At 48.6% G+C, this 24,640-nt stretch overlaps 1 protein-coding gene across 3 annotated transcripts in view; it reads right to left on the reverse strand.

The window, feature by feature from the left end:
- MLLT1 (MLLT1 super elongation complex subunit) overlaps positions 1-24,375 on the reverse strand; it is a 69,851-nt gene extending 45,476 nt beyond the window's left edge. For 2 of the 3 annotated variants that reach the window (XM_037505197.2, XM_037505196.2), the window contains exons 1-3: positions 24,227-24,257; positions 15,397-15,577; positions 11,517-11,599 (exon numbers count right to left, since the gene is read on the reverse strand). In XM_037505197.2, coding sequence (XP_037361094.1) covers positions 11,517-11,599; positions 15,397-15,577; positions 24,227-24,238 — 276 coding nt within the window. In that variant the 5' untranslated portion in view covers positions 24,239-24,257. Of the gene's footprint in view, positions 1-11,516; positions 11,600-15,396; positions 15,578-24,226 lie in introns of all 3 variants that reach the window. The other variant, XM_037505195.2, reaches the window with a different exon arrangement.
- Between the last annotated feature and the right edge of the window lie 265 nt (positions 24,376-24,640).

The raw sequence follows: 24,640 nt of genomic DNA on the forward strand, positions 1-24,640 counted from the left end.
ACCAGAGCCAGAGCGGGGAGCAGAGCAGGCAGAAGGACCGAAGTACACTGCCGAGGGGAGCAGCGGGCGGCAGGAGAGGTCTGCACGCCATGTGGGATCCTCCTCCGGTGGCCGGGGAGCAGCCGGGGATCGAACCGGCGCCGCAGAGGCCGAGCGCAGTTTCGCAACCCAGCGCTCAACCGCTGCGCCACCGGGGAGGCCCTAAATGAAGCATCTTTAAACAGAAACACACATAAGACAAGGTACGTGCTGACTGGGTGGTGAGAACACAACCAGAGGCTCACAGGACCCTAAAGCTGCATTTCCCCAGGAGCAGTGGCTCTCTTGTCTCTCACCCAACTTTCAACATGAGCTGAGAACACAACTCATCGAGAATGATGAGAAACTGTATGTTCATACAATGGAATGTTATTCACCCACAAAAAGGAAGCACCGACTAATGCTACACAAATATATCGCAGAAATGTTAAGTGAAAGATGTCAGACAAAAAGATATATATAGTTTATATGAAATGTTCAGATTAAGTGAATTCATAAAAGAGAAAGCAGATTAGAAATTGCCAGAATATGGGAGGTGGGTATCTGGGGAGTGGTTACAGGTGTTTCTCAGGAGTGATGAAGAGTTGTGACACCAGAGAGGTGGTGGCTGCACAGCAATGTGACTACACTAAATGCCACTGAATTATACACTTTAAAATGGTTAATTGAGGCAGTGCCTCCCTACTTGCTAGACAGGATGATGCCTGAGGGAGACATGAATCATGTAATAAAGTCAATTATATCTCTTACATAAATAAAAATAAAATGGTTAGTCACATACGATATTATGATGTACAAGGAACATTATCTGTCATACATAATCAAAATATATTTCTCATATATATTTGGTCTTCATCCACAGTTCCTGGCTCATAAAACCCTTGGAATTTCTTAAATTTTGAGAATGATAAAGGTACCTTTTGCTATGCGAATGGGGACTGGTTGCCAAGGGGCCTAAGCAGGAAATCATCATGTTCTAAGCATGTCCAGTCCCAGACCACCCAGAAGAGGAGAGGGACCAGAGGTTGAGTCAATCCCCAGCAGCCAGTGAGTTCACCAATCCCGGCCTATGTAATGAAGCCAACATAAAAACCCAACAGAACTTGGGGGGGGGGTCTTCCAGGTCGGTGAATATGTGGCAATGTGGGGAGAATGGTGCACCTGGCGAGAGCATAGACGATCCATGCCATTACTTTGTCCTATACATCTCTTCCATCTGGCTATTTCTGAGTAACATTCCTTTAATAATAAAACAGTGACATATTACATAAAATGTTACCTGAGTTCTGTGGCCTGCTCTAGCAAAGTAGCTGAACCTGATGATGGGGTCATGGCAACCTCTGATTTAAAGCCAGCTATTAAGAAACAGAACTGGCCCTGCAACTGACATCCGAAGTGGAGGGCAGTATTAGGAGATGAGCACTTTTCCTGTGGAATCTGATGCTATATCCGGTGGACAGTGTCAGAATTGAGTTGAGTCCTTGGACACCCTGATGTCTGAGATTGTTTGATGGAGTCAGGAAGTCTACACAGACACTCACATCAGAAATGGGATCAGGACCCTGTCCAATTTTTTTTTTTTTACATTTGTGGTATCACATAGATATTTGGTCTTTGTCCCTGATTCCTGACACAGGAATTTCCTGAGTGATGGGTGACAGGCCACCTTTTGTTCTGATGAGGCAACTCTTGGTACACCCTCAAGATGGAGCTGGTCACCAGAATGACCAAGCAGCTCAGAACTGTCAGCCCTACAACCATCAACGATTTGCTCAATCATGGCTGTACAATTAAAGTGGGGGAAAAAAAAAAAAACCAACCCTAAACAAGAATGTTTGGAGAGTCTCTGGGTAGGTGAGCACACAGTGGGAGAGTGGACCCTGCAGGAACTGGGAGCTCTGCAGCCCTCACCCCATGCAACGCCTCCATTTGACTGCTCCTGAATTGTAGCCCAGTAATAGTGAGTAAAATATGTATCAGAGTTTGTGACTGGTCTAGAAAAGTATGGAACCTAAGGGGGAGATCAACAGCCAGTTGGTCACATCTGTCTGATCTTTACATAATTTCTAGAGCAGGGACCCCCATTCAGACCAGATTTGGAGAGCATGATGCATAAATAACACTGTCTCTGTCAGCCAGATGTAAGCAAAAGACAGAATTGGTGAGCAAGTATTGTTTGAGGTCATGCTTGTCCTGGATAGTTGAGCAATGAGTACGCCTGCTGGACCAAATCCCAGCTCTGCAGATTACTATGTGGCTTGACCATGTGACTGAGAATCCAGGAGCCCCTTCATGCACTCACAGGGAGTTCTGGGGCTTGTTTCAAGGATTGTCCCAGGACTAAATTAGGAGCACCCAGTACAGCACACTCTCTGGCAGGCACCACCAATAGACTGGTATGCTAGCACCTCTGGATCGTGCCCTCATTTCTGGGCTCTCTCAACGTAGGACTACCCTCTATAGCCCAAGGGCAAACCACCAAGAGAGAATTCTCACAAACAGGGAAACAGGGTGGAGGGCCCAGGACAGCACCCAGCATGTATCCTGAGAGAGTGGTCTGCAATTCCTAGGATGGCCTCATGGTGGCACTCAGCCCCAACCATAGTCTTGGACAGGTCGCAGATGTACCTAGGAATATGAGCTTTTATTTTTTAAACAGAAGAAACCAGTCATTCGCAAATAGGGTTCAAATTAAAACACATGCTAAAATATGAAAAGTCTAAAATGGTGAACTATATGTATGCAAATTATACCTCAAAAGCTCTTAATCTAAAACTGCCCCGGACTGTGGGTGAGCAGACATGGAAAAGGACACACAGGATCCCTCTAAGGTGCACCTAGGGAAGTGGGGGCCAGCTTGAGACAGCACCTCAGGTCTGGAAGTTCAACAGGAACACAGTCCTCCCCTCCCTACAGGAGACATGCATCCACCCCCACCCCTCACCCATGTACTTCCTCACCCACACATACAATCAAGGCACAGCTGCACCTACAGATGCACACCCCCACTCCTGCCTACCCAACCACCTAACAGACCTGCACTCACCTATCCTCACACCACCCCACTCCTACACGCCCCCGCACCTGCACACCATACCCTCTCATACTCAGACTCCTGCATCCCCCAAAAAAGAAAATCCAGGATGCTGAAAGAGCATATATGGATTTCACACACCCTCAGAGAGGCTCTCTCGTCCTCTGCCAGGCCCCAGTGTCTGGGAGGATGCTGTGCCCAGCAGGAACACGTCCTAAGGCCAGTGGGCACTGGCTCCCTTTCCCACCAGGGTCAGGACACAGGCAGAACCTGGGGAACTCAATGCAAGAAAAGCGCTGAAGTCTGGATGCAGGGTCAGGAGCATGTAGCTCAGCTGAGGGCTAAAGAGATACAGGGCAGACAGAGAACAATCCGTACCATTCCTTCCGCTTGACATGAGCAGCAAATGCTCCCTCTGGGTTTCCATAACAACCAGGGTCCCAGCCTGCAGCTGGGCTAAAGTATCCCCCACTATGAGAACTGAGAACGGGTTGAACCAACAGTACCATGTACACCTGCTGCAGCCTCCCACCAACATGATCAGCCTGGGGAGACCTGGAGAGCCTGGGAAAGCTCTGCCCCGAGCCAGGAGACTGCAAAGGCATGGCACCGATCCCCTCCATGGGCCCCGGTTGCCCTCAGAAGCATGGTCTGAACAAGAGTCTATAAACACAGGCGAAACTTAACCCAAGGGACACTCTAGAAAGTGGCTCTTATAAAGACAGAAACAAAACAAGGAGAGAAAAGCCACTCTACCCCCAGAAGAGTATTCCAATCACTGAAAGGTCTCCCATAGTTCGGAAGTGAACTTCGCACCATCCCAACCAACTGGCGTGTGAGGGAAGAAAACTCTGGACCAAGGGTTGGGGCTCTCATGTCAGTTCTGTGTTGACTTGCCTGCTGCGCAAACTTGGGTTAGGGATGCCCTCTCTGGGCCACAGAGTGTTCAGTGGTGTCAAGGAGGCCTGTAGACTCAAAACCAGAAATGAAAACTGCTTCCTAGCAAAATAACCTAACTGTCCACTGAAGGACAAACAAAGAAAATGTGGCCTATGCGATGCAATATCATTTAGGCAATTTAAAAAGTAGAAAAATCCCCATCATTTTGACATAGACCCACCTGGATAGCATTATAATAAGAGAAATAAGCCAGAGAAAGACAAATGCTGCATGATTTCAGTTATGTGCGGACTCTAAAACAAATGTTAAAAAATCCACAATCAAAGAAACAGTAGAAAAGTGATTGTCAGGGGCTAGAAAATAGGGAGAGGTTGGTAAAGGGGTCTAAACTTGTAATTAGAGATGAATAAAGGGGGATAGTAGAGGGGAATATGTTATTTACAGAAAAAAAAATCAGTTCATTTGAATTAAAACACTGAGTGCTTTGGAGTAAATGGAATATCTACACACTTAAAGAGGCATCTTTGTGAGGTTCACAGAGCTTCACAGGTGTGAAATACTATGCAAAAGCATTAGCTCTTGTTAGGACAATTCTGTAAAGGAAGGTAAAAGAAGTCATCAGGATACTTTTCTTTTAGAAAATTAAAGTTCTTTTATTATTGCTATTATTTCATTTAAGCACCATATGCTTGGTTAAGCCTTTCTTTCATGCAAGTAAATCCTAGAGAAACACAGAAGCAGAGGCAAAGTAGCCTAGCTGAGATGTGGAACAGTGACTGGGAGCAATAAACAGTGAAGCCAGCTTGAGAGAAATGCCCAGGCAACTGAAGCCCTTCCTGCTCCCACCCCAGTGCCTTCAAGACTTACCACCTCATATTCATAACAATCCCAATCCCTGTGAGAACACACCTACAACCACCAGCTGCTTACAGGCTACTCCTGTGCCTCTTAAAGAGGGGTATCTGAAGCTATAAAATACATAAATGGATGATGACAGGAAAGTATCATTTATTGAGGGATAACTGTGCCCCAGGCAATATAAAAGCTAAATGAGCTCTAACTCTCCAGCAAGGTAGCTCTTTAAGACCTGCACACCTTTGTACTCTAGTGCCCTGTCAAGCACCCACCAGAGAAAAGAACCAAAAAACTGGGGAAAATAAGAATAAGGTTTGAGGGATCTAAAGTATAACATGGCCACTACAGTTGAGAACACTGGACTGTATCGCTGAAATATGCAGAGTAGAACTTGAAGGTTCTCACCCCACACAAAAAGGAAACTTGTAAAATGATAGCGAGTTAATTAACTCAATAAGGGGAATCCTTTCCTAATGAACATAAACATAGGACCACCACAATGTACACTTTAAATACCCTACAACTTTATTTGTTGCCTAGGCCTCAATAAAGGTTAAAGAAAAAGGAAAGAGATAAAAACTATCTGTGCCCTATGGTAATCGTGACTCCAATAAACAGTCCCATATCCCTGTGACACAGAAAGAAGGGCAAGAGTCCTGCTGGGCTCTGCAGACTGGGGTGGGAGAAAGTGGTATGGAAGGCAGACACTACCCCTCTTCCAAAGGCTGAGTCCCCCTGAAAGACTCCCTTCAGCTCACCACCAAGAAGCTAAGGCAGCGTGGCCTAAATCGTCCCAGAGAGCCCCTCCCAGTCACATGTGTTCCATGCCTCCTGCTGGACTTGAATGGAGACAGTACAGCATGAAAGATCTAGGGGCAGCAGTGGGTACTCATGGAGGCTGCCAAGGTCACCACAGGAAAAGTCCAGCTGAGGCACAAGCACCTAGCACCCTACCCCTCTCCAACATCCCCAGAGAAAACTTAGAGACCAGCAAAGATGCTCTGGACCAGGAGCAGCGCTCTGAGACCCACACCCACTTCTATGATATCGTCCAGCTTCTGTGTGTGCCTGCTCCCCTGGGAGCCTTTGTGTGCCAGAGCTTCCTGGCAGAGCCCCAGGGGAACTGGGAAGTCAGATGAACATCACCAGCGCCTAGGGAGGCTGCAGACACAGACCCAGGTCAGAAAAGGATGGTCTGCTTGCCAGGAACACACAGGTCTCAGGGAACACAAAAGTCTAACTGGCCCATTGGAACCTAAACTGCTCTGAACCTCACAAGAATTCAATCTATTCAACTCAGGGATGAGCCTGCCCACTGGAGACAGCCATACACACTGCTGCTGACTTCCTTCTGCAGGTAGATTCAGTCTCCCCAGTCACCCCAGAAAGGCTGCTATCATTATCCCTCTCCACAGGCCCCCCACAGGTCTGGAGAAGCCAGGCACATAGCATCCCCACAACTTGCCTCAACATCAGTCTCCGGCAAGACTTCAACACCCCTCTCTCACCAATGGACAGATCAATGAGACAAAAAATAAACAAGGACACTAGAGCCCTAAATAAGGACCTAGACCTCAAGGGCTTAACAGACATCTATAGGACACTGCACCCAAAAAAATCTGAGTACACATTTTTCTCAAGTGCACATGGACCATTCTCCAGGATTGATCACATATTGGGCCACAAGACAAACATCAACAGATAAACGAAGATCAAAATTATACCAACTATCTTCTCTGATCACAAAGGCATCAAACTAAAAATAAGCCATGAAAAGAAGGCAAGGAACCCTCCCACTTCATGGCGATTGAAACCCACACACTGGAAGACCATTGGATTAATGAGGAGATCATAGAGAAATTAAGAAATACTTTGAGATGAATGACAATGAGGACACAACTTTCCAGAATGTGTAGGACACAGCAAAAGCAGTAATAAGAGGAAGGTATATAGAAATACAGGCTCACATCAAGAAACAAGAAAGAAATCAAAGAAACAACCTAATCTCCCATCTCAAAGAACTAGAAAAATAACAACAACAAAAAACACCTAAAAGCCAGTAGAAGGAAAAAATAAAGATAAAAGCAGAAATAAACAAAATATAAACTAAAAAGACAATCCAAAAGATCAACGAAACCAAAAGTTGGTTCTTCGGGAAAAAAATAAACAATAGACAAACCTCTAGCCAGGCTCATGAAGAAAAAACAGCAGGAGAAAACACAAACAAAAAGGATCCTAAATGAAAGAGGAGAAATTACAACAGACTCAGCAGAAATCAAAAGAATAATCAGAGATTACTCTGAGTATTTATATGCAAACAAGTCCAACAATCTAAAAGAAATGTACAAATTCCTAGAACTATATAATCACCCAAGGTTAGACAAAGAAGAAATAGAACACCTAAACAGACCAATTACAAGCATTAAAATGGAAAGAGAAATCAAAAACAAAAGCCCAAGACAAGATGGCTTCACAAATGAATTCTACCAAATGTTCAGAAATGTACTCGTGCCTATCCCACACAAACGCTTTCAAACAATTGAGAAGGAATACTACCGAAAACGCTTTATGAAGCCAGCATTACACTACCACCAAAACCAAAGAAAGACAACACACACCAAAAAAACTATAGGCCAATCTCCCTAATGAACACTGATACAAAAATCCTCAATAAAATCCTAGCCAACAGAAACCAACAATGCATCAAAAGCATAATGCACCAGGACCAAGAGGGATTTATTCCAGGGGCACAAGGATAGTTCAACATCTGAAAATCAATTAATGTAATCCAACATATTAGCAAAAAGAAAAGTAAAAACCATATGATCATATCAATAGAAAGCATTTGGTAAAGTTCAACCTCCATTTATGATGAAGGCATTCGAAATTCTCAGGATAGAAGGAACACGCATTAACATAATAAAAGCCATATATAACAAAACCACAGCCAACATTATTCTCAATGGTGAAATGGGGAACGCTGTCATTTAAGTCAGGAACAAGACAAGGATGTCCACTATCACTACTGCTTTTCAATATAATACTGAAAGTCCTAGCCAGGGCTCTATGACAAGAGAAAGACATACAAGGAATCCAAATAGGGAAAGAAGAAGTAAAATCATCACTATTTGCAGATGACATGAAAGAGAACCCTAAAAACTCCACAGAAGAACTAATTAAAAGAATAAACCAGTTTAGTAAAGTAGCAGGATACAAAATCACACAAAAATCAGTAGCCTTCCTACATGCAATCAATCTGAAGAAGAAATTAAGAAAACCATCACGTTTACAATTGAAACAAAAAAAATCAAATACTTGGGAATAAACCTAAAAAAGTATGTGAGTGACCTACACAAAGAAAATTCTAAAACACTGTTAAAAGAAATAGAAGAAGACACAAAGAAATGGAAAGACATGCCCTGCTCATGGATTGGAAGAATTAATATTATTAAAATGACCATCCTACTGTAAGCAATTTACAGATTCAATGCAATCCTGATAAAAATCTCAATGACATTCTTCAAAGAAATAGAACAAATATTGATGATAGAGGGAGCCACCTAATACCTCAAATAGCCAAAGCTCTCCTGACTAACAAGAAGGAGAATGGAGGTATCATATTCCCAGACTTCAAGCTATACTACAAAGCCATAATAATTAAAACAGGATGGTACTGGAACAAAAACAGACACACAAACCAATGAAATAGAATAGAAAAACCCAGAAATAAAGCCACACATTTATGAACAACTAATCTTTGACAAGGGAGCAAAGAATACGCAATGGAACAAGGACAGCTTGTTCAATAATGGTGCTGGGAAAACTGGGCCACCACTTGCAAATGAATGAAACTAGACTACTACCTTACACCATGCACAAAAAAACCAACTCAAAATGGATAAAAGAATTGAATGTAATACCTGAAACCATAAAATATATAGAAGGTATAGACAAAAACCTACATGACATACATCTCAGTAACATCTTTAAAGACACATCCCCCAAAGCAAAGAAAGTGAAGGAAAAGATAAACAGCTGAGATCACATCAAACTAAAAAGCTTCTATACGGCAAAAGAGACATTAACCAAAACAAAGAGACACACTACTGATTGGCAGTAAATTTTTGCACTCCATACAATTGATCTACAAAGAGCTCACATGACTCAACAAAAGCAAAGCAAACAATTAAGTCAAAAAACGGACAGAAGAGCTAAACAGACACTTCTCCAAAGAGGAAATGTTAATGGCCAACAGGTACGGGAAAAAATGTTCAACATCACTTATAATCAGGGAAATGCAAATCAAAACCACAGTGAGATACCACCTTACACCACTGAAAATGGCACATATTAAAAAAACTGGCAACAACAAATGTTGGCGAGGATGTGGAGAAAAAGGAACTCTCCTACACTGCTGGTGGGAGCGCAAACTGGCCCAACCACTGTGGAAAGCTGTGTGCAGGTTTCTCAAACTACTGAAAATGGAGCTACCATATGACCCAGCAATTCCACTCCTACCCAAAGGACACAAAAACATTAATTCAAAAGGATACTGCAGGGCCTCCCCGGTGGCGCAGCGGTTGAGCGCCGGGTTGCGAAGCTGCCCACAGCCTCTGCAGCGCCGGTTCGATCCCCAGCTGCTCCCCGGCCACCGGAGGAGGGTCCCACATGGCGCGCAGACCTCTCCTGCCGCCCTCTGCTCCCCTCAGCAGTGTACTTCGGTCCTTCTGCCTGCTCTGCTCCCTGCTCTGGCTCTGGTGAATTCTCTCACCCTCCTGCGCTTCTGACTGTACCCAGTGCTTGTATAAAGTATAAATAAATAAATCTTTAAAAATAAATAAATAAATAAAATTTTAAAAAAAGAGGATACTGCACCCCAATGTTTATTGCAGCACTATTTACAATAGGTAAGATATGGAAACAACCCAAATGCCCAAAAATACATGACAGGATCAAGAAGATGTGGTACATATACACAATGGAATACTATTTAGCAATGAAAAAAGATAAACTCATGCCATTCGTAGCAACATGGATGGAGCTAGAAGGAATTATGCTCAGTGAAATAAGCCAGAAGGAAAAAGAAAAAAAATATCAAATGATTTCACTTATATGAGGAATACAGGCAACAAAATAAGGGATCAGGAAAAAATATATAATGATAACAATAAATAAAAAAACAAAATTAGCAGAAAATCATAAATCAGAGACATTCCTCAAGGGAGAGGGAGGAAGAATGATCAAAAAAGGGGAGAGTAGAGCACAAGAGACTGTGGTGATGGTTCACAGGTAAATTGGTGGTGGGCATTTTAGAGGAATACACCTAAAAGAAGAAAGCATACAAGCACACATTGTACAAAAATGAACAATGATGTTTTATATATATATATAAAACCTCCTGCCTCTGAGGTGACCCAGGCTCCTGTGAGCTGGGCCTTGGAGGTTGCAGAGCTAAATCCTGCCGAATTGCAAACACTGAAATATCACTCAGTTCTAGGGACGGGAGAGCAGCACACCTGAGCACCACTCCCAGGCTCTTGACATCAGGTGGTAAACGGAATAGCCAGGGGTAAATGAATGAATCAAACTAGCAGTGGCACCTGCAGGCCACTCAGGAAGATCACCTTCCAGAAAGATGGCAAAGTCTAGCTGGGCCAGTGAAAGAGCACCCAGTCATGACCAAGCCACCTCCAATCCAGGAGAGGTCACCACTGGGTTCTTGATGGTGCCTGTGAAGAGGAAGACTGCCAGAGGCTCCCATTTTAATTACTAGGCTTTAAAAAATTGCTATGGTCTGAATGGGTCCCCCTCAAAATTCATATTGATATTCTAACCTCCAAAGGTGATGCTATTAGAAGGTGGGGCCTGGGGGTGACAGAGTAGGTCCTGAGGGTGGCGCCATTATAAATGAAATCAGTGCCCTTAATAGGAACCCCACAGAGTCCTCACCCTTTCCCACCATATGGGGCAACGCAAGAATTCTGTAACCTGGAAAAGGACGCCCAAGGACCATGCTGCACCCTGTTCTTGGACTTCCAGCATATAGAACTATGAACAATAAATGTCTGTTGCTTGCAAATTACCCAGAATCCCAATCTGTGGGATTCTATTTTAGCAGTCCAAAGGACTTAGACAATATATATACATAAATGTATATTCAGTGTAAATGTTTAGAATACACAAGGAGAAAAATAAAACAAAAACCCAGTAATTCTACCACCCAGATTATTCCCCCAACCCATTCAGATCATCGAATATTCCACTCAGAAGATTTTTCCATTCCTAAGTTTGTCTAACCAATTGCCTACTGCCGAACATTTAAGTAATTTCCAGACCTTCCTCACAATTTACGACGCAGTGACTAACCGTCAAGGTCCATCCTCGGAATCTAGCCTAATCAGAACATATCATTGCTGATTCAGTCACCATATACAATTTCAGGGCAAATGAACAGAATGAGACCAGCTGCACCTCGCCCTCCACCACCACCAGGGCCACACCCATCTACACTCCCCACTTGCTGTCAGGCAAACTCCCCCTCCATAGGAGAGGGCCAGGATACTGTGCCCATGACACTAGGATGCCTCCACCACTGTAGAGTCCAACATCCTGTCCCCTGTGCAGCAGCCAGTGCTATTTCCCCTTGGATGAACTCTGCATCCTTCCTGCTACTACTCAGGGACCTTACCTTGTTTTTGAAGTACACCTCGATGGGCATGATGAAGCCAGCATAACCAGACTCTTCCACTTTGTAGGGGGGCTCCTTGCACACTAAAAGGAGAAAACACACCAGTCAGCTTCTTGCCCATTCAAAGGTCCAGCACCCCCAGCAGTAAGCATGCTACTGCTCTGTTCCTCCTCCTGCGTGTAGCTGGCTTCGAAACAGGGCAGATTTTCAGGAGGCCAACCCCTGCACCCCCCTTACCCCCTAAACTTCCAGGAGGACTGAGTCTGGCACCAAATTCCATGTTGAAGGGATTACGGAAAGTTCAAGAAGGGCAAAGCAACAGACAAGGGAATCCACCTCAGAAGCAGGAAAGTGGTGTGAGTTAGGCTAAGGCAGAGCTGCCAGTGTGGGCAACAGACTATACAAGCTCACCCAGCTCTAGGCTGTGTGACCTGAGTGAGGTGTGAGACCCAGCAAAGCCCCAGTCTCCCAGGCAGGGGCTTCTACCTCTTTCCATTGCTCACTCAAGCACAAGAACAGAGGCCCAGCCAGTGTCACAGACAGGACACAGGGGCACAGAGATGGACCAGTCTCCACTGAGCCTCTACCCTGGACTATGATTTAGGGTCTAAGAAAAATATTCCTAGCTCACTCAATGAGAGATTCATGAACTTGAGTTTTTTTAAAAACATTAAAATTAAGAAGAAGCATGCCATCCTTCCTCGTGATGAGCCCTAACACAAACCTGAGTTTCATCCTCCAGAATGAACTGTCACTGTTTTAACATATATGCTGTCATTAGGCCAAATAACAGGGAAATACTGTTCTCTGCTTTTAGGAAGTAAGAACTGTAAAGATCAAGTCCCCCTAGTCCTCCACCTCTCCCTCTCTAGGAGCAATTGCTCTTGGGAGATGGGGGGGCGGGGACACAACACCTTATCAATGATTAAAAACCTTAATATAAATATGTCTGTATTAGGTTATTCATCAGTGGGCCAGAAATTGCCAGAAAAGGGAACACAAAGCTACATGAGTTTTTCCAATTAAAATGTAAAGGTTTTCTTAGAAAAAAATATTTCAGTTTTCAAATATCTCATCAAATGTATCTCAAATATCTCATAAATCTATGCAAACAAAACTGGTAAGCAGGGTAGATGTGGAATCACCAGAGGCCCTCAAGGGCAGGGCTGCTAGATAGTCATGACAAGGGACCCAAGTCTGCAAGTGCAGGGAAGGAGCTTATGGCTCCTGTTTGTAGACATCCCCCCATGGCCCCACAAATCAGGGGTGCCACAGAAGGATACTGCAGGGTAGACACAAGGTATTGAGTATAAGAGGCCATGGCTCCAGGTACCTTTCCCAAGACTCCCTCTGTCCCATCACCTCTCCCTCCCTGCCGAAGCCCCACCCTTTCACTGGTAGATGCTTACCATCTCCCCCATCATTGAGGATAAAGTTCAAACTTTCATGCTGGTAAGTTAATAGAAATATTTTTTGGATTTGAAAAAACAAAAACTAAACCAATTTGTTTCTACTACTTTAAGGTGCAAAGGAAGGACATGAAGGATAGAGAGACTGCCCCTGGGTGGTCTAAACTCCCAGAGTATACACTTCTGTTTGGTTTGTTATGTGTATAAATATTTAATTCAAAAGGTACATTTTAATATATACGGTATACTTTGGAGGCGGGAGTCCTATTAGAAATTCACTCACTCTCCAATCTGATCTATTTTTCATTTAAAACTGACAAGATATAATCCAGCAACAGGGAATTTTGAAAAAATTCCTCTAAAACAGTTGCCCTTTGCCAACAAGTGGAATTCAGCTATTAAAGTCTTTCCACAAACTCACACTTTAGAAAGCGCACCTCACCTTCTGCCCCACTTTTCAGGCACTTGGAGCTCAGAGAAAGTGTCCCTTACACATGTATGACCACCAGCAGGTGACAGAGCATCCCTGAACCCCCACTTCCATATCTACCTCGTAGGGACCCAGGAGGCTGTCGCCACACAGCACCTGGCACAGACCAAGTTTGTGATAAACACAGATTGTTATTAATGACTTCCAGCAGTTGCTTGGTTACTGACATGGACAGGAAAAGCCATGAAATAAACTATACAGGTAGATGGAAATCATCCTCTTGAGTCTGTCCTAGAGAAAAAGGGAGAGGTCAACAGGGAGATGGTGAAGGACTGAACTAGAAGCTGCGGAAAAAGCAAGCAACGGAAGGCTCAACCCGGGAGAGGGAGAGAGACTCCCAGTCTACTCCAGTGTCAAGCACAAAAGCAACCTTGGAGGGCATCTACAAGGGTGAGCGTGGCCACGTTCCTATAAAAACAGGCAGTGCCCACCTGGCCCCCAATCGGGTTTAGAGACACCCTAGCCTAAATCACAGGTAGCTCCCCTGGTTCCTCTGGGCCTGTCTCCCCACTGTAAGAAGGCTGGGGGGAGAATGAATGACCTCAGACCCTGCATGTGAAAAAGAGCTTAGTGGGAAGGGCCCATAAGTGGCACGTGTTATTAAGAGGTGCTTTGTAACTATCTGACATTGTCAGTAGACCAGATCCGCTATCCTAGCAGAGGCTCTGTAGGAACAAAGGAAAGGGAGAGGTGAAGACTCAGGAAAGGAGATGACAGAAAAGGATATCTGAAAGCTGATACAAGAGACCAGAAGAGAAAGAAACACTAGGAATCTCAAGTTAACTTCCCTTCCGAACCAAAAGTTTCTATTTCTGTAAATACATCATTTCCTGCTAGATAGATGGTAAGCCCCATGCTGGTGCAGGCGTCCAGGTTGCTGCGAGGATGTGCTCCTGCTTCAGCCCAAGGGGTCCATGCTAGCTCCTGGCTCAGCACTGGCCTCGCCCCCTGCCACCAATCACTGTATTGCCAGGGTCACAATCCCACAGAGGCTCTCCCAGCCCTGAAGCACTTTTCTAGTACATGGCCCTTTGGTCCTTTACCAACATAACCCACATGAAATATTTACTGGCCCCTATTTGATATGCCAGGGCCCTGGGGACTCAATGGTGAGAGAAGCAAATGTGGATGCCCCCTCCACACAGGGCTCAAGACACAATCACAAGCTTCATTCCCAATTCCCCTAGAAGTGTTCTCCAACGCCCATAAACTGGGTGACTTCCCACCTCTCTGCCCCGTCAGATGTGTCCTCTGAAGGTCAGGACCCCCCAGGCACAGGTAATGGAAATATCTGTGGAACACAGTCAGGCGTCCTCCATGACAGGGATGTCAGTAGGTGATTTCTGTGCTGTGTGAACATCAGGGTGTACTGACACAAACCTAGACGGCAAGCCGACGCCACACCTAGGCTTGATGGTATAGCCTACGGGACCCCTGTCATATAAGCAGTCCATTTGTGACAGAACATTAGATGACATGTGCGCATGAATGAGGCAGCCTGAGGGATAAAGTAGGGGAGGAACATACGTGAGAAATAAGACAGAAGCAAAATGTAGTCTTTTTAATGCTTTTTTGCCCCAAATACCATGAACATTTTTCATCCAACGTAGGCCCAACAAGCAATTTCCTGATTACTCATCGGGGACGTGTAAGCTACCCTGCCCACCCACTAGCCACTGGCTACATCCTCAAATCCTGATTCTAACCAATGACGCATGACACCGTCACCATCTCCTCTGGGTTTTCCCTAGATCAACCAGGAGAAGCAGGAGGAGGACCATCCCAGGGTCAGAGCAGGGCCACATGCTCACTGGGCAGCCTTTTCCAAGGCACACGAAGGAGCACTGGCTGGAACCTCACTGAGCTCGGGCACTGCTGCTCCCCAGGAGAAGGTGAAAACAAGCCCTTCAAGGAGAGAACTCAACTGGGCTAGTGTCACAGGCATGTGGCCGCGCAGGGCTCTGGGCCAGCGCTCACTCACCACGCTTGGGCTTGGGGAAGCTGTCGTGCAGCCGGAAGACCACCTTCTCCACGAAGTGCTGGATCTCACATTGCTCCGGGCCACGGACAAACACCATCCAGTCATGAGTGAACCCCTCCATGGTGGGCTTCTTCCTCAGTTGGGCTCGATGTCCCAGCTCTAACTTGACCTGGACCGTACACTGTAGGGAGCAAGAGGGAGGGAGGGGTCAGCACAAAGTCCAGAGCAGGGGCCTGTGAGCTGCTGGGCCCCATCTCCAAGAGCGCAGGCAACACTGGCTGCATGAAATGCAAAGACTCCTGAGTAGCGAAGCAGTCATGTGCTTCTAACCAAAACCCAGAGCTCAAGCAATTTCTGTGTGCTTATGTGGACCAGGTGGACCAGGCATGGTGCTAAGCTCTTCATAGGTCTCCTTCCCCAGCAAACCCACACCAAGCCCTGCATCTTCCCCCTCGTCCTCTCCATCCCAGCCCACACAGCCCCCCTGCTGTTGTTCAAATAAGCCAAGTTCATTTCTGCCTCAGGGTCTTGAAACCTGTGGGTCCCTCTTAGAGATTTGGGTGCTCTTTCTATGGAGGCTCCAGGCAAGGAGGTTCCTCATGGCTGGTTCCTTCTCACCACTGAGCAATCAGTTTGACAGCTGCCTCCTCAGCGAAGCCTTCCCTGAAGGCTCTCAACCAAGCTAGAAGCCATCACTACCATCTCCTCATGCTGTATCCCATGCCTTATCTTAGCACTCTTCACCATCAGAACCCATCTTACTATTGGTCCCTCTCCCTCTAACAGGGGCTCCTTGGAGATAGTCCCATGTCTGGAGCTGGAATCCTCACCAAGATCTCCCAGAATACAAAGGTGCAATCAACCTACTTATGGATGAGGAAACCAAGGGTCCAAGAGGGAGCTGCTAAGAGGCACATGCAAGGTTGCTCAGCTAGCCGAGAGCGGAGCCCAGATGTGTCAACCCCAATCATCTGCTTGTTACCTTTGCAACTCTGCCAGCCTGCCTCCTGGAGCAAACCACCCTTTGATAAAGCGTTTCCTTCTCCTCCATCCTACAGAATACTCTCTGGAGAACAGAAACCCTGGTCAGTGACCTGAGTCATCTGCACAAACTCCAGCTTTCACTTTTAAAAGCTGAAAGGTGGTTCCCAGTGAGGTTGGCGAGACAAGCAAGAAGTCACATGGGGACAGGGCCCAGGTGGTCCTGCAGTCCCACAGTCCGGCTTATTTGGCTTATTTCCCCTGAAATACAAGGCAGCTTGTGCTAGTCCCACTCTGCTGAATACAAAGCCACAAAACTTCAAAGCACTCACAACACCTAGATTGGTCAAAACCAGGGTAACTGCTGGAAATAGTCACTCTAGTCTGTGAAATCCTCCCCAGACTTCAGACAGACACAGCCAACTTCAAGCAGCAAATGCAAGAATGTTACAAAGAAAGTAGAGGCCAAGTGGACACTTGTTTCTAAAAGCTGAGATAACCAGGAGCTACTCTGTTGCCCTCACTTCCCAAAGAAGAAACCTCCCACTCTGCGCTTCCCACCCTTTCTCACCAACTGGATGCCTGTGTCCCCAGGCTGCCGTCCCTCCCACAGCTGCCTCTGCGCTGATTCCTGACACAGTCACAAACTGCCACCAAGCCAGTGTCCTCTCGCTGCTCTCAGCCATTGCAGTGAAAGCAAGGCAAGTAGACGTCATGGCTCACCCTGTTTTAAAGCTTTGGAGGGCTCACCACTCCCTCTTCATAAAACCCAAGCCTCAGCATACCTCTGGCTCCCAGCTGTCAAGTCTGAACGACATGCTCGTGATTTTTCACATTTTAACCCTTCTGAAGTGGGAGCACATCTTGCAGTCTGAGGACCCCATGGTGTGTACACATGCACACAAAGAAACTGTCATTAAGTTAGTGGGGTACCTTAGAGGTGCAAAACTGAAGAGGCACGGGAAATGCACACCCCCTACCTTCCTCCTCAATCAGAGGCCTGCCAATCCCAAACACATGGATGCCCACTCCTGCCCACCTGTACGCCTCTGGCCCACAGCCAGGGGAGCCCCACACGCCTGTCTCTGATGGAAATTCCACTCACCCCAGAAGCCGAGTTCTGAAGTTACCTTCTCCAGAGACCTTCTGGACCACCATAATGGCAGCCAAGCAGCCCCTCAGCCTCTCCACAGCAACAGGGTAACAAGCAGCCCAAAGGCACCATTCCATCCTGATCCCTGTTCACTGTTCCTCCCCAGGGGCCACACCGCCCTCATCCTTTCAGCCTCTACTTTGGAGCCACGGTACACAAGGCACCAATAACACTGGGTGAAATGAACTAGAAAGGCTCCCTAGATGAGCAAATTCTAAGTAGTGCTTTCCAAGAGGAAGGCCGGTGGGGGCGGGGGGGTGGAATAAGGATCAGGCGGTCCCAATGCACAGGAGGCTCTGGGCACTCAGTGAGGCATCTGTAAGAGGGAGTTGCCCAGGCACAGGAAGGCAATCCCTGTGGAGCTACTGGCGGAAAAGCAGGGACACCCTGGGACCACAAGGTCCACTGAAGGGAGGGCTGGAACAGAGATGGGTAGTCAGACTCAACAGAGCAGTAATAACAATCAAGTATAAGGAGCTGATGTCCTGGAGAAGACAGTACCCGAGGGGAAGTGTCGGGGCACCGGTCTGGGATGAAGGCAGAGAAGGACAGCCCGAGAGCAAACAGCAGCAGGCCCACTAGGAGGCAACCGGAGGCAGGGCTAGAAAAGGCTTAAGTGGCGCCTGAAAGTTAAGTGGAGCCTGAAATGGGAGAACTGGCTGGACCAATGTGTAGACAGAGATGACACAGGAGACTCAAATAATTCCAAGTCCCAGGTAGCTAGGACCAGGTAAATAACAAGCGACACGCAGGGGGAAGGGAGAAAAGGATTAGGGACCTTCAAGGGGAAATACCCTGCCAAGAGCTAGAGACAAGGGACTGTCTGGATAAACAAATAACACTCAGATCAACACAGCATCTTCCCGCACAGCACTGCATACAGACAACGTTTAACAAAAATAAGCTCCAACAGTATTTACGTTATCCCAAATAGGCTGCAATGACCATATATACTTATGTGTAACAAACTGTGCCTTTTACTCTGATCTGTTTTCACACTGAGAAATCAGAGACAATCCCTGGATCACTGGGAGGCTTACAGGGGAAGAGCAAATTTGTATAATCATAACAATAATGCCCTGGAAAATGACTTTAGGTTCCTTGGAGTTAACGCCTACTCAATGTTGCCTTCAGTTGTCATTCACCAATCCAACTCCTCCAACCTCAGCTGCCTTCCCACCATTTCTGATTACAAGGATTTCCTCACCAGGGCACACAAGTGGCAGAGCAGTTATTGTGAAAGAACAGAGACCACAGTTCCATCGAAGAGGGGAAAAATAGAAGCACCGAAAACATGCTCCAGAGGCCAAAGTAAACAGGAAGGTTCTGAAGCTGCGATGGGTAATCTCTGCAGCTGCCATGCCCATTGGCATCTATGCCTCTGGGGCTGGCACTGACTCAGCCTCAACACCCCTCAGGTTCAAGGTGCCAAAGCCTGCGACTGAGGTTCACTCAGGAGAGGAACGCTCTTCCAAATACTGGACTCTTCTAAGAAATAAAAATGATGGAATAACACAGGTTCTGGGCCACTATATCAAAAAAGAAATTACCAATTCACTTAGACACTCAAGTTACCTTGAACTGCAGGCAAGCAAGTAGCTGAGCCCTGGCCAACGACTTTAACTTGTCAAGTCATGATAATTTATTAGCACAGCTAAGCCAATTCCAACTCCAAGGGTTCCACACCCTCCTTCCCCATCCATTAGAACCAAGGAACTGAAGTGTATCAGGCAGCTTTCCTGTAAGAAAGGTGCTTAGCTAAAGTAGCAAACTGCCAGTTAGGTTAAGCACAGACTTCCTTGAAAGGACAGAATCTCACCTGTCCCATCAGCTACTTAGAAGGAATTTGCGGATCCTCCAGAATGAAAGGCTGAAAGTCGCCTCAGTGACTGCTATGTCAGCACCACTTTGCTACCTACTTCCCCAACAAAAGCCTGGAACAAAGGAGAATATTCCAGTCCTGCCTCTGAAAGGTTAACTATTTTACTTCTGGGAAATCATCTGAAAGACCCGTGGGTACAGATGAAGTGATACAAGGCTCTGAGGATCAGGGATACAAGGCTCTGAGGATCACCAGGAAGCTTAAGCAGAGGGCCTCAGCATGCGTACTGTCCTCTCTCCAAGCCACTGTCAGAGGGCAGCTGGAATGCTAAGTCCTGAAGTCAGACAAAAGGACCCTGGAGGGTGGCTTCCCAACTACTTCTTCACTAGAGAGCAAAGATACCACCAGGTGGGACCTCCCTGGTGGTGCAAGAGGTTAATTAAGCACCACACTATGAAGCAATCCCCAGCCTCTGCAGCAAGAGTTCGATCCCCGGCCAGGGTGCTACCCACATGGCGCAGCAGACCTCTCCTGTCTCGCCTGCTGCTCCCCTCAGCAGTGTATTTCAGTCAGTCTGCCTGTTCTGCTCCCCACTCTGTCTCTGGTAAATCCTCTCATGTCCCCCCATCCCGCGTCTCTGGCCTGTACTCCAGCTTTTGTATGCATAAATAAATCTTTAAAAAAAATAAAAAGATACCAAGTGTGTGCTCCAAAGGCCCTCACCTGGCAGAGAAACAACTCCACCCACTTCAAAGCTTTTTCTTCACTGAATCCTTCCCATGTCCCTCAAACTCTGCCCTCAGCCTAAGCCCCAGAAGGCAGGTCTTTAACAACTCAGTTTATCTGTAAGACTTCCCCTGATTTTCTGGTGGGAATTCTCTTCCACAGATGTCTCTTCCTCTGGGAATTTGCACTTTACCTAGTAGTATAATTATACCTGGAGTTTGGCGACTGCATCTAATTCCCTCAGATGCAACAATTCCCTCCCCTCCCAGGAGGAGAAAGCACCTGAGGTTGTTCCCTCATCAGTCTCTATTGATTTTGCCAAGTCCAACTGGACCCAGCAGAGCAGCTGGCAAGATGGTCCCCACACACACAGAAATGGGGAAAGGTGCTAGTCTCTAGCACGCCAGCAAAACAACCAAGTAAAACACTTGACAGAACTTTCTCCTTCCAGACCCAGGCACTCAATCAGATGTGAGAAAGACGGGGAGTCAGCGGTGTCCCTCTGTGACAAACCTGTCAGGGGCAGGTCTACCTGCCCGGAAGGTGGGGCAGAAATCACAAAGGAGGGACAGCTCCGTGACAGCTGCAGAAGGTCCTGGGCTTCTAACCGCTGGCACTTGGAACTGGTGGCCAGCACCTGCACCCCACTTCTGGCCCCATTCAGTCCAGGGCACAAGGTTAATGACAAAGGGTATGAAGCTGCTCAATGAACGACTCTCTCTGGAAACTAAGTGTGTACACCATGGAGATATAAAAATACACCTATAATCCTCAGTTTTCAGGTTCCTGGGAAGACAGCCACCCCAGTCAGCTGAGGGAACCTGAAGATGAGTATGCAGACAGTGCACCTGGTGTCTCCAACGCTCTCTAGTGAGCAGCTTGAAGAATCAGCAAGGGTCAATTCAACCATCCGAGTCAGAGGGCTGGCCCTGCACCTCAGGGATCTAGGACAATCCTTCAGAGAACAAGACTGCCCAATGACCTAGACCCCATTCCCTAGGCAGCCCCTTCCCTAGGGGCGCACCAACCCTGGGAAATCCCCATATTTTCAGCATATGCCCAGTCTTCATCCATGCCCATTCTTCCCCTCATCTTTGGAGATAAACCAAAAATTGTTCCCCCACCAAAATAAATAAATCACCCTTCCCCCCCCCCGAAAATTTATTAGTCCCACAGAAACAGACATTTGAGTACAGGCTTGGGTTTGGGGGTTAATCAAAAAGATGCATTATAGACCATGCAAAGATGTTTTCCTGGCCAAAGGGAGCAGAATACAGAATCCCCCTTCTTAGCTAGGAAGTACAATAGGAAGGTAAAAGAGAATTAAAGCCTCCAACAGCAAGTGGGCCTGAGAGGAAAGTTCTGTTGCTTCCCATCACACAGAGGCACTGGCGGGTTTGGGCTTTGGGTGTCCTGGGGAAGAACAGGAAGACAGAGATTATGCTGCATTCAAAGTGTGCGCCTTGACCCACAAGTCACTCTGCAGCACTCCCAGCCAACTCACCTACTTGGAGAGCTGATCCCCTTCTTTACTGTCTCCCCAGCCGCCTGAGGTCTGGGAGGAATGGACAGCAGCTCTGGGACCCTTCCAGATTTGCATGAAAACATCACTGGGGGCTCAGTCTCAGACAGGTGCTAGCCATGCTTTCCTTCGGGAGCACTTGCCGACACTTATCAAGGAGCTAGACCAGCACTGTCCAGGGGAACTGTCAGCTATGACAGAAACGGTATCTCTGTGCTGCCCACTGACATGACAGGTAGCTCAGGAGTGATGGTGACTAGGCACTGGTGCAAGTGGGATCCTGACTTTTTCATGGAGCTCACTGAGATTTAAGTAGTCACAGGTGCTGGCGACTGCGGAACTGGCCGGTGGGGTTGCGCGCTCTCTGGTGGGCATGTTCATCAGTCCACTGAGCAGGAATGCCGCAGACCAAGAATACCACCATTTATTTCTAGTCCACTCCAGAAACGACAACTGCCCAGCCAGCCAGGGACCAGCACCTCACAAGGGGGACAGACACGTTCGGGTCCCCATCTCTACTCTCCCTGGGGATGAACAGCGGGGAGCCACCTCTATGCCTTTGTGATTCCAACCTAGACTCTCTCAGGAACGGACTTCATTACAAGTGGACACTGAAGGCATAACATTTTAATTTTTTAACTCCATAGGGATTGGCGGCAATAAGCTTTGTCCACTCATGAGAAATGAATCCACCATGCAACAGGGCTCCACCACTGCCATTCAACTGCAGTGAGCTTCCTGGGCACGCGAGGGAAAGGCAGCCACACCAAGCCAAAAGGGAAATCATGGAGAGAGGGTGCCAGGAGCACAAACCTCAGTGATCCTGTACCACCTCAGGCGACAGGCAGCTGGGATGAGCAGAGGGGAGTCTCCTGCCCCCACCCCTGAAACCTCACAAGAACATAGCGCCTTACCAGACAGCCGCCTCAGTGGCGCCAGCAGCCAGGGACGCCCCAACCTGCCCTCGCTAACGGCGGAGATTTCAGCTGCCACCCCCACACCGCCTTTCCTGGCCTCATGCCCCTGGAAGCCAGGGGCAGCAGGGGTGGATGAAGAAATAAATGATCCCATGTTGCAGGGAGCATATGGTTCTATGTTCAGGGAGGGGAAGGGTCTGGGCCGTGAAGAGGATGCACCAGAGCTGGAGAACGGGAACCGGGGCCAGAAGGGCCTGTTCAACAGAGAATGCGCTCTGGGCTTCCCAATCAAAGGACAAGGGGCCGCGGGTACAGTTTATGACTCTTTGGAGCCAGGCTCAGTGGAGACTCCAAAATATAGGGAAGGGGAAATGGAGTGCGGGGTAGGGGAGAGAATAGTCCAAAAGTCGCAACATCAGTATGGGGGATGTTGGCAGTGGGAGAGCCTGAAAGTAAGAGGAGGGGTTCTATGAAGGGAGGCGACTGAGGTTCAAACAAGCAGACTGAGGAGAGAAATCTAGATTGGGGGAGTATGTGGGAAAACACAAACCCCGGCCCCAGGGGGCAAAGAGGGCCCAAGCTCAGGGAAGTGAGGCATTTGGTGTCTGAAGGATCTGGGGTTTCCAGGCCAGAACAGAAACTGCCCTGGGCCTAACCTGAAAGAAAGGGGTCTAAAGGTGAGGGAACCCCTCAAGTGCTGGGGTCAGAGGGAGTGAACACAGCCTGAAGCCAGAGGGGACAAGGCAGCCTGGTGGGTGAAAGGAGTCTGCGGGAGCAAGCCCAGACTGAAAGAGGGGTGACACTCAACACAGGCCTGGGTCCTTGTGGGCAAAGACCCAAACCCAGCAAGGATTTGAGGGGAAACATGCTCAGGAAGAGGCAGGACTGGCGGGGGAGAGGGCTCGGGCCTGGAAGAGGATGAAGGGAAAGAAGGCTTAGGGTGGCCTCCAAGGAAGGAGGCTGCAGACCAAGTTCCCAGGGGTGCTGGGGAGCAGGAGGACTCAGGTACCAGCAAAGGCTTAAGGGAGAAGAGGCAGCAGGTTAGGGGCTCAGGAAGTTTGAGGGGACTCAGGGCTGAGGGCCCAGAGTGGGACGGAGACACAAACTGGCCCGGGGTTCAAAGCAGAAAGGAGCTACAAGCAGGATCTGAGACTCTGCGGGCTCCCTGGGGGTGTCTATGAGACCCTGGACAGAACTGGGGTCCCCTGGGATGTCCCGGGGTACTCTGGGCCGGAGTGAAGTCCCAAAGAGCATCCCAGAGGGGTCCGGGCGGCCTGCGGGGCCTCGGGGCTGGGCCGGAGTCCCGAGGAGCGTCCGGAGGGTTCTGGGGGAGACTGGGGTCACCGGGGGGCGTCCCAGGAGGGTCTGGGCCAGGCCGGGGCCAGAAAAGAGTCTCGGGGCGGGGAAAGGGTCTGGCCCGGCCTGGGGCTCCAGGGGCGTCCCCGGGGGCTCCGGGCCGGACCGGGCCAGAGTCCCCAGGGGCGTGAGCGGCGCTCCGGCCGGGCCGGGGTCGCGGATGGGGGAGGGGCGCCCCCGCCCCACATAAAGGCCCGGGGAGCGGCGGGCGCGCACAAAGCGGGCGGGCGGGCGGGCGTCGAGTGGGGGCGGGGAGGCCGGGACCGAGGAGGCCGGGCGTGCGGGCGGGAGGGGGAGGGAGGGGGCCGGGCGGGCAGCGCGGGCTGCGCAGGGGCGGCGCGGCCGCTCCTCACCTGATTGTCCATGGCTGGCGCCCCGCCCCGCCCCCGGGCCCCGCGTCGCTCGCCGCCGCTGCCGCCGCTCAGCGCCGCCCCGCCGCCCTCATTGTCTGTCAGGCGCCGCCGCCGCCGCTCCCGGCCGCCCGCCCGCCCGCCAGTCCCGCGGAACCGGAAACCACCGCCAGCCCGGGTCGCGCACCGACCGCGGGCCCCCGCCGCCGACTCGGGCCCGCCGCCTCGACTGACAACCAGCGGGGCCAATCCGCGGCGCGGACGGCCGCCCGGGGGGCGTGACTTCCTGCCTGGCGGGGGCCTGGCGGACCCGGGCCGGAGGGACGAAGCCGGCGACCAATGGGAGGCCGGGACCGGAGGGGCGGGGGGAGGGAGGGAGGGAGGCGCGAGGCAGCGCCGCCGCGGGGAGTGCGAGGT

Source organism: Talpa occidentalis, unplaced genomic scaffold (assembly GCF_014898055.3).
Source record: "Talpa occidentalis isolate TD23 unplaced genomic scaffold, MPIMG_talOcc4v2.1 talOcc4.12, whole genome shotgun sequence".
NCBI lineage: Eukaryota > Metazoa > Chordata > Mammalia > Eulipotyphla > Talpidae > Talpa > Talpa occidentalis.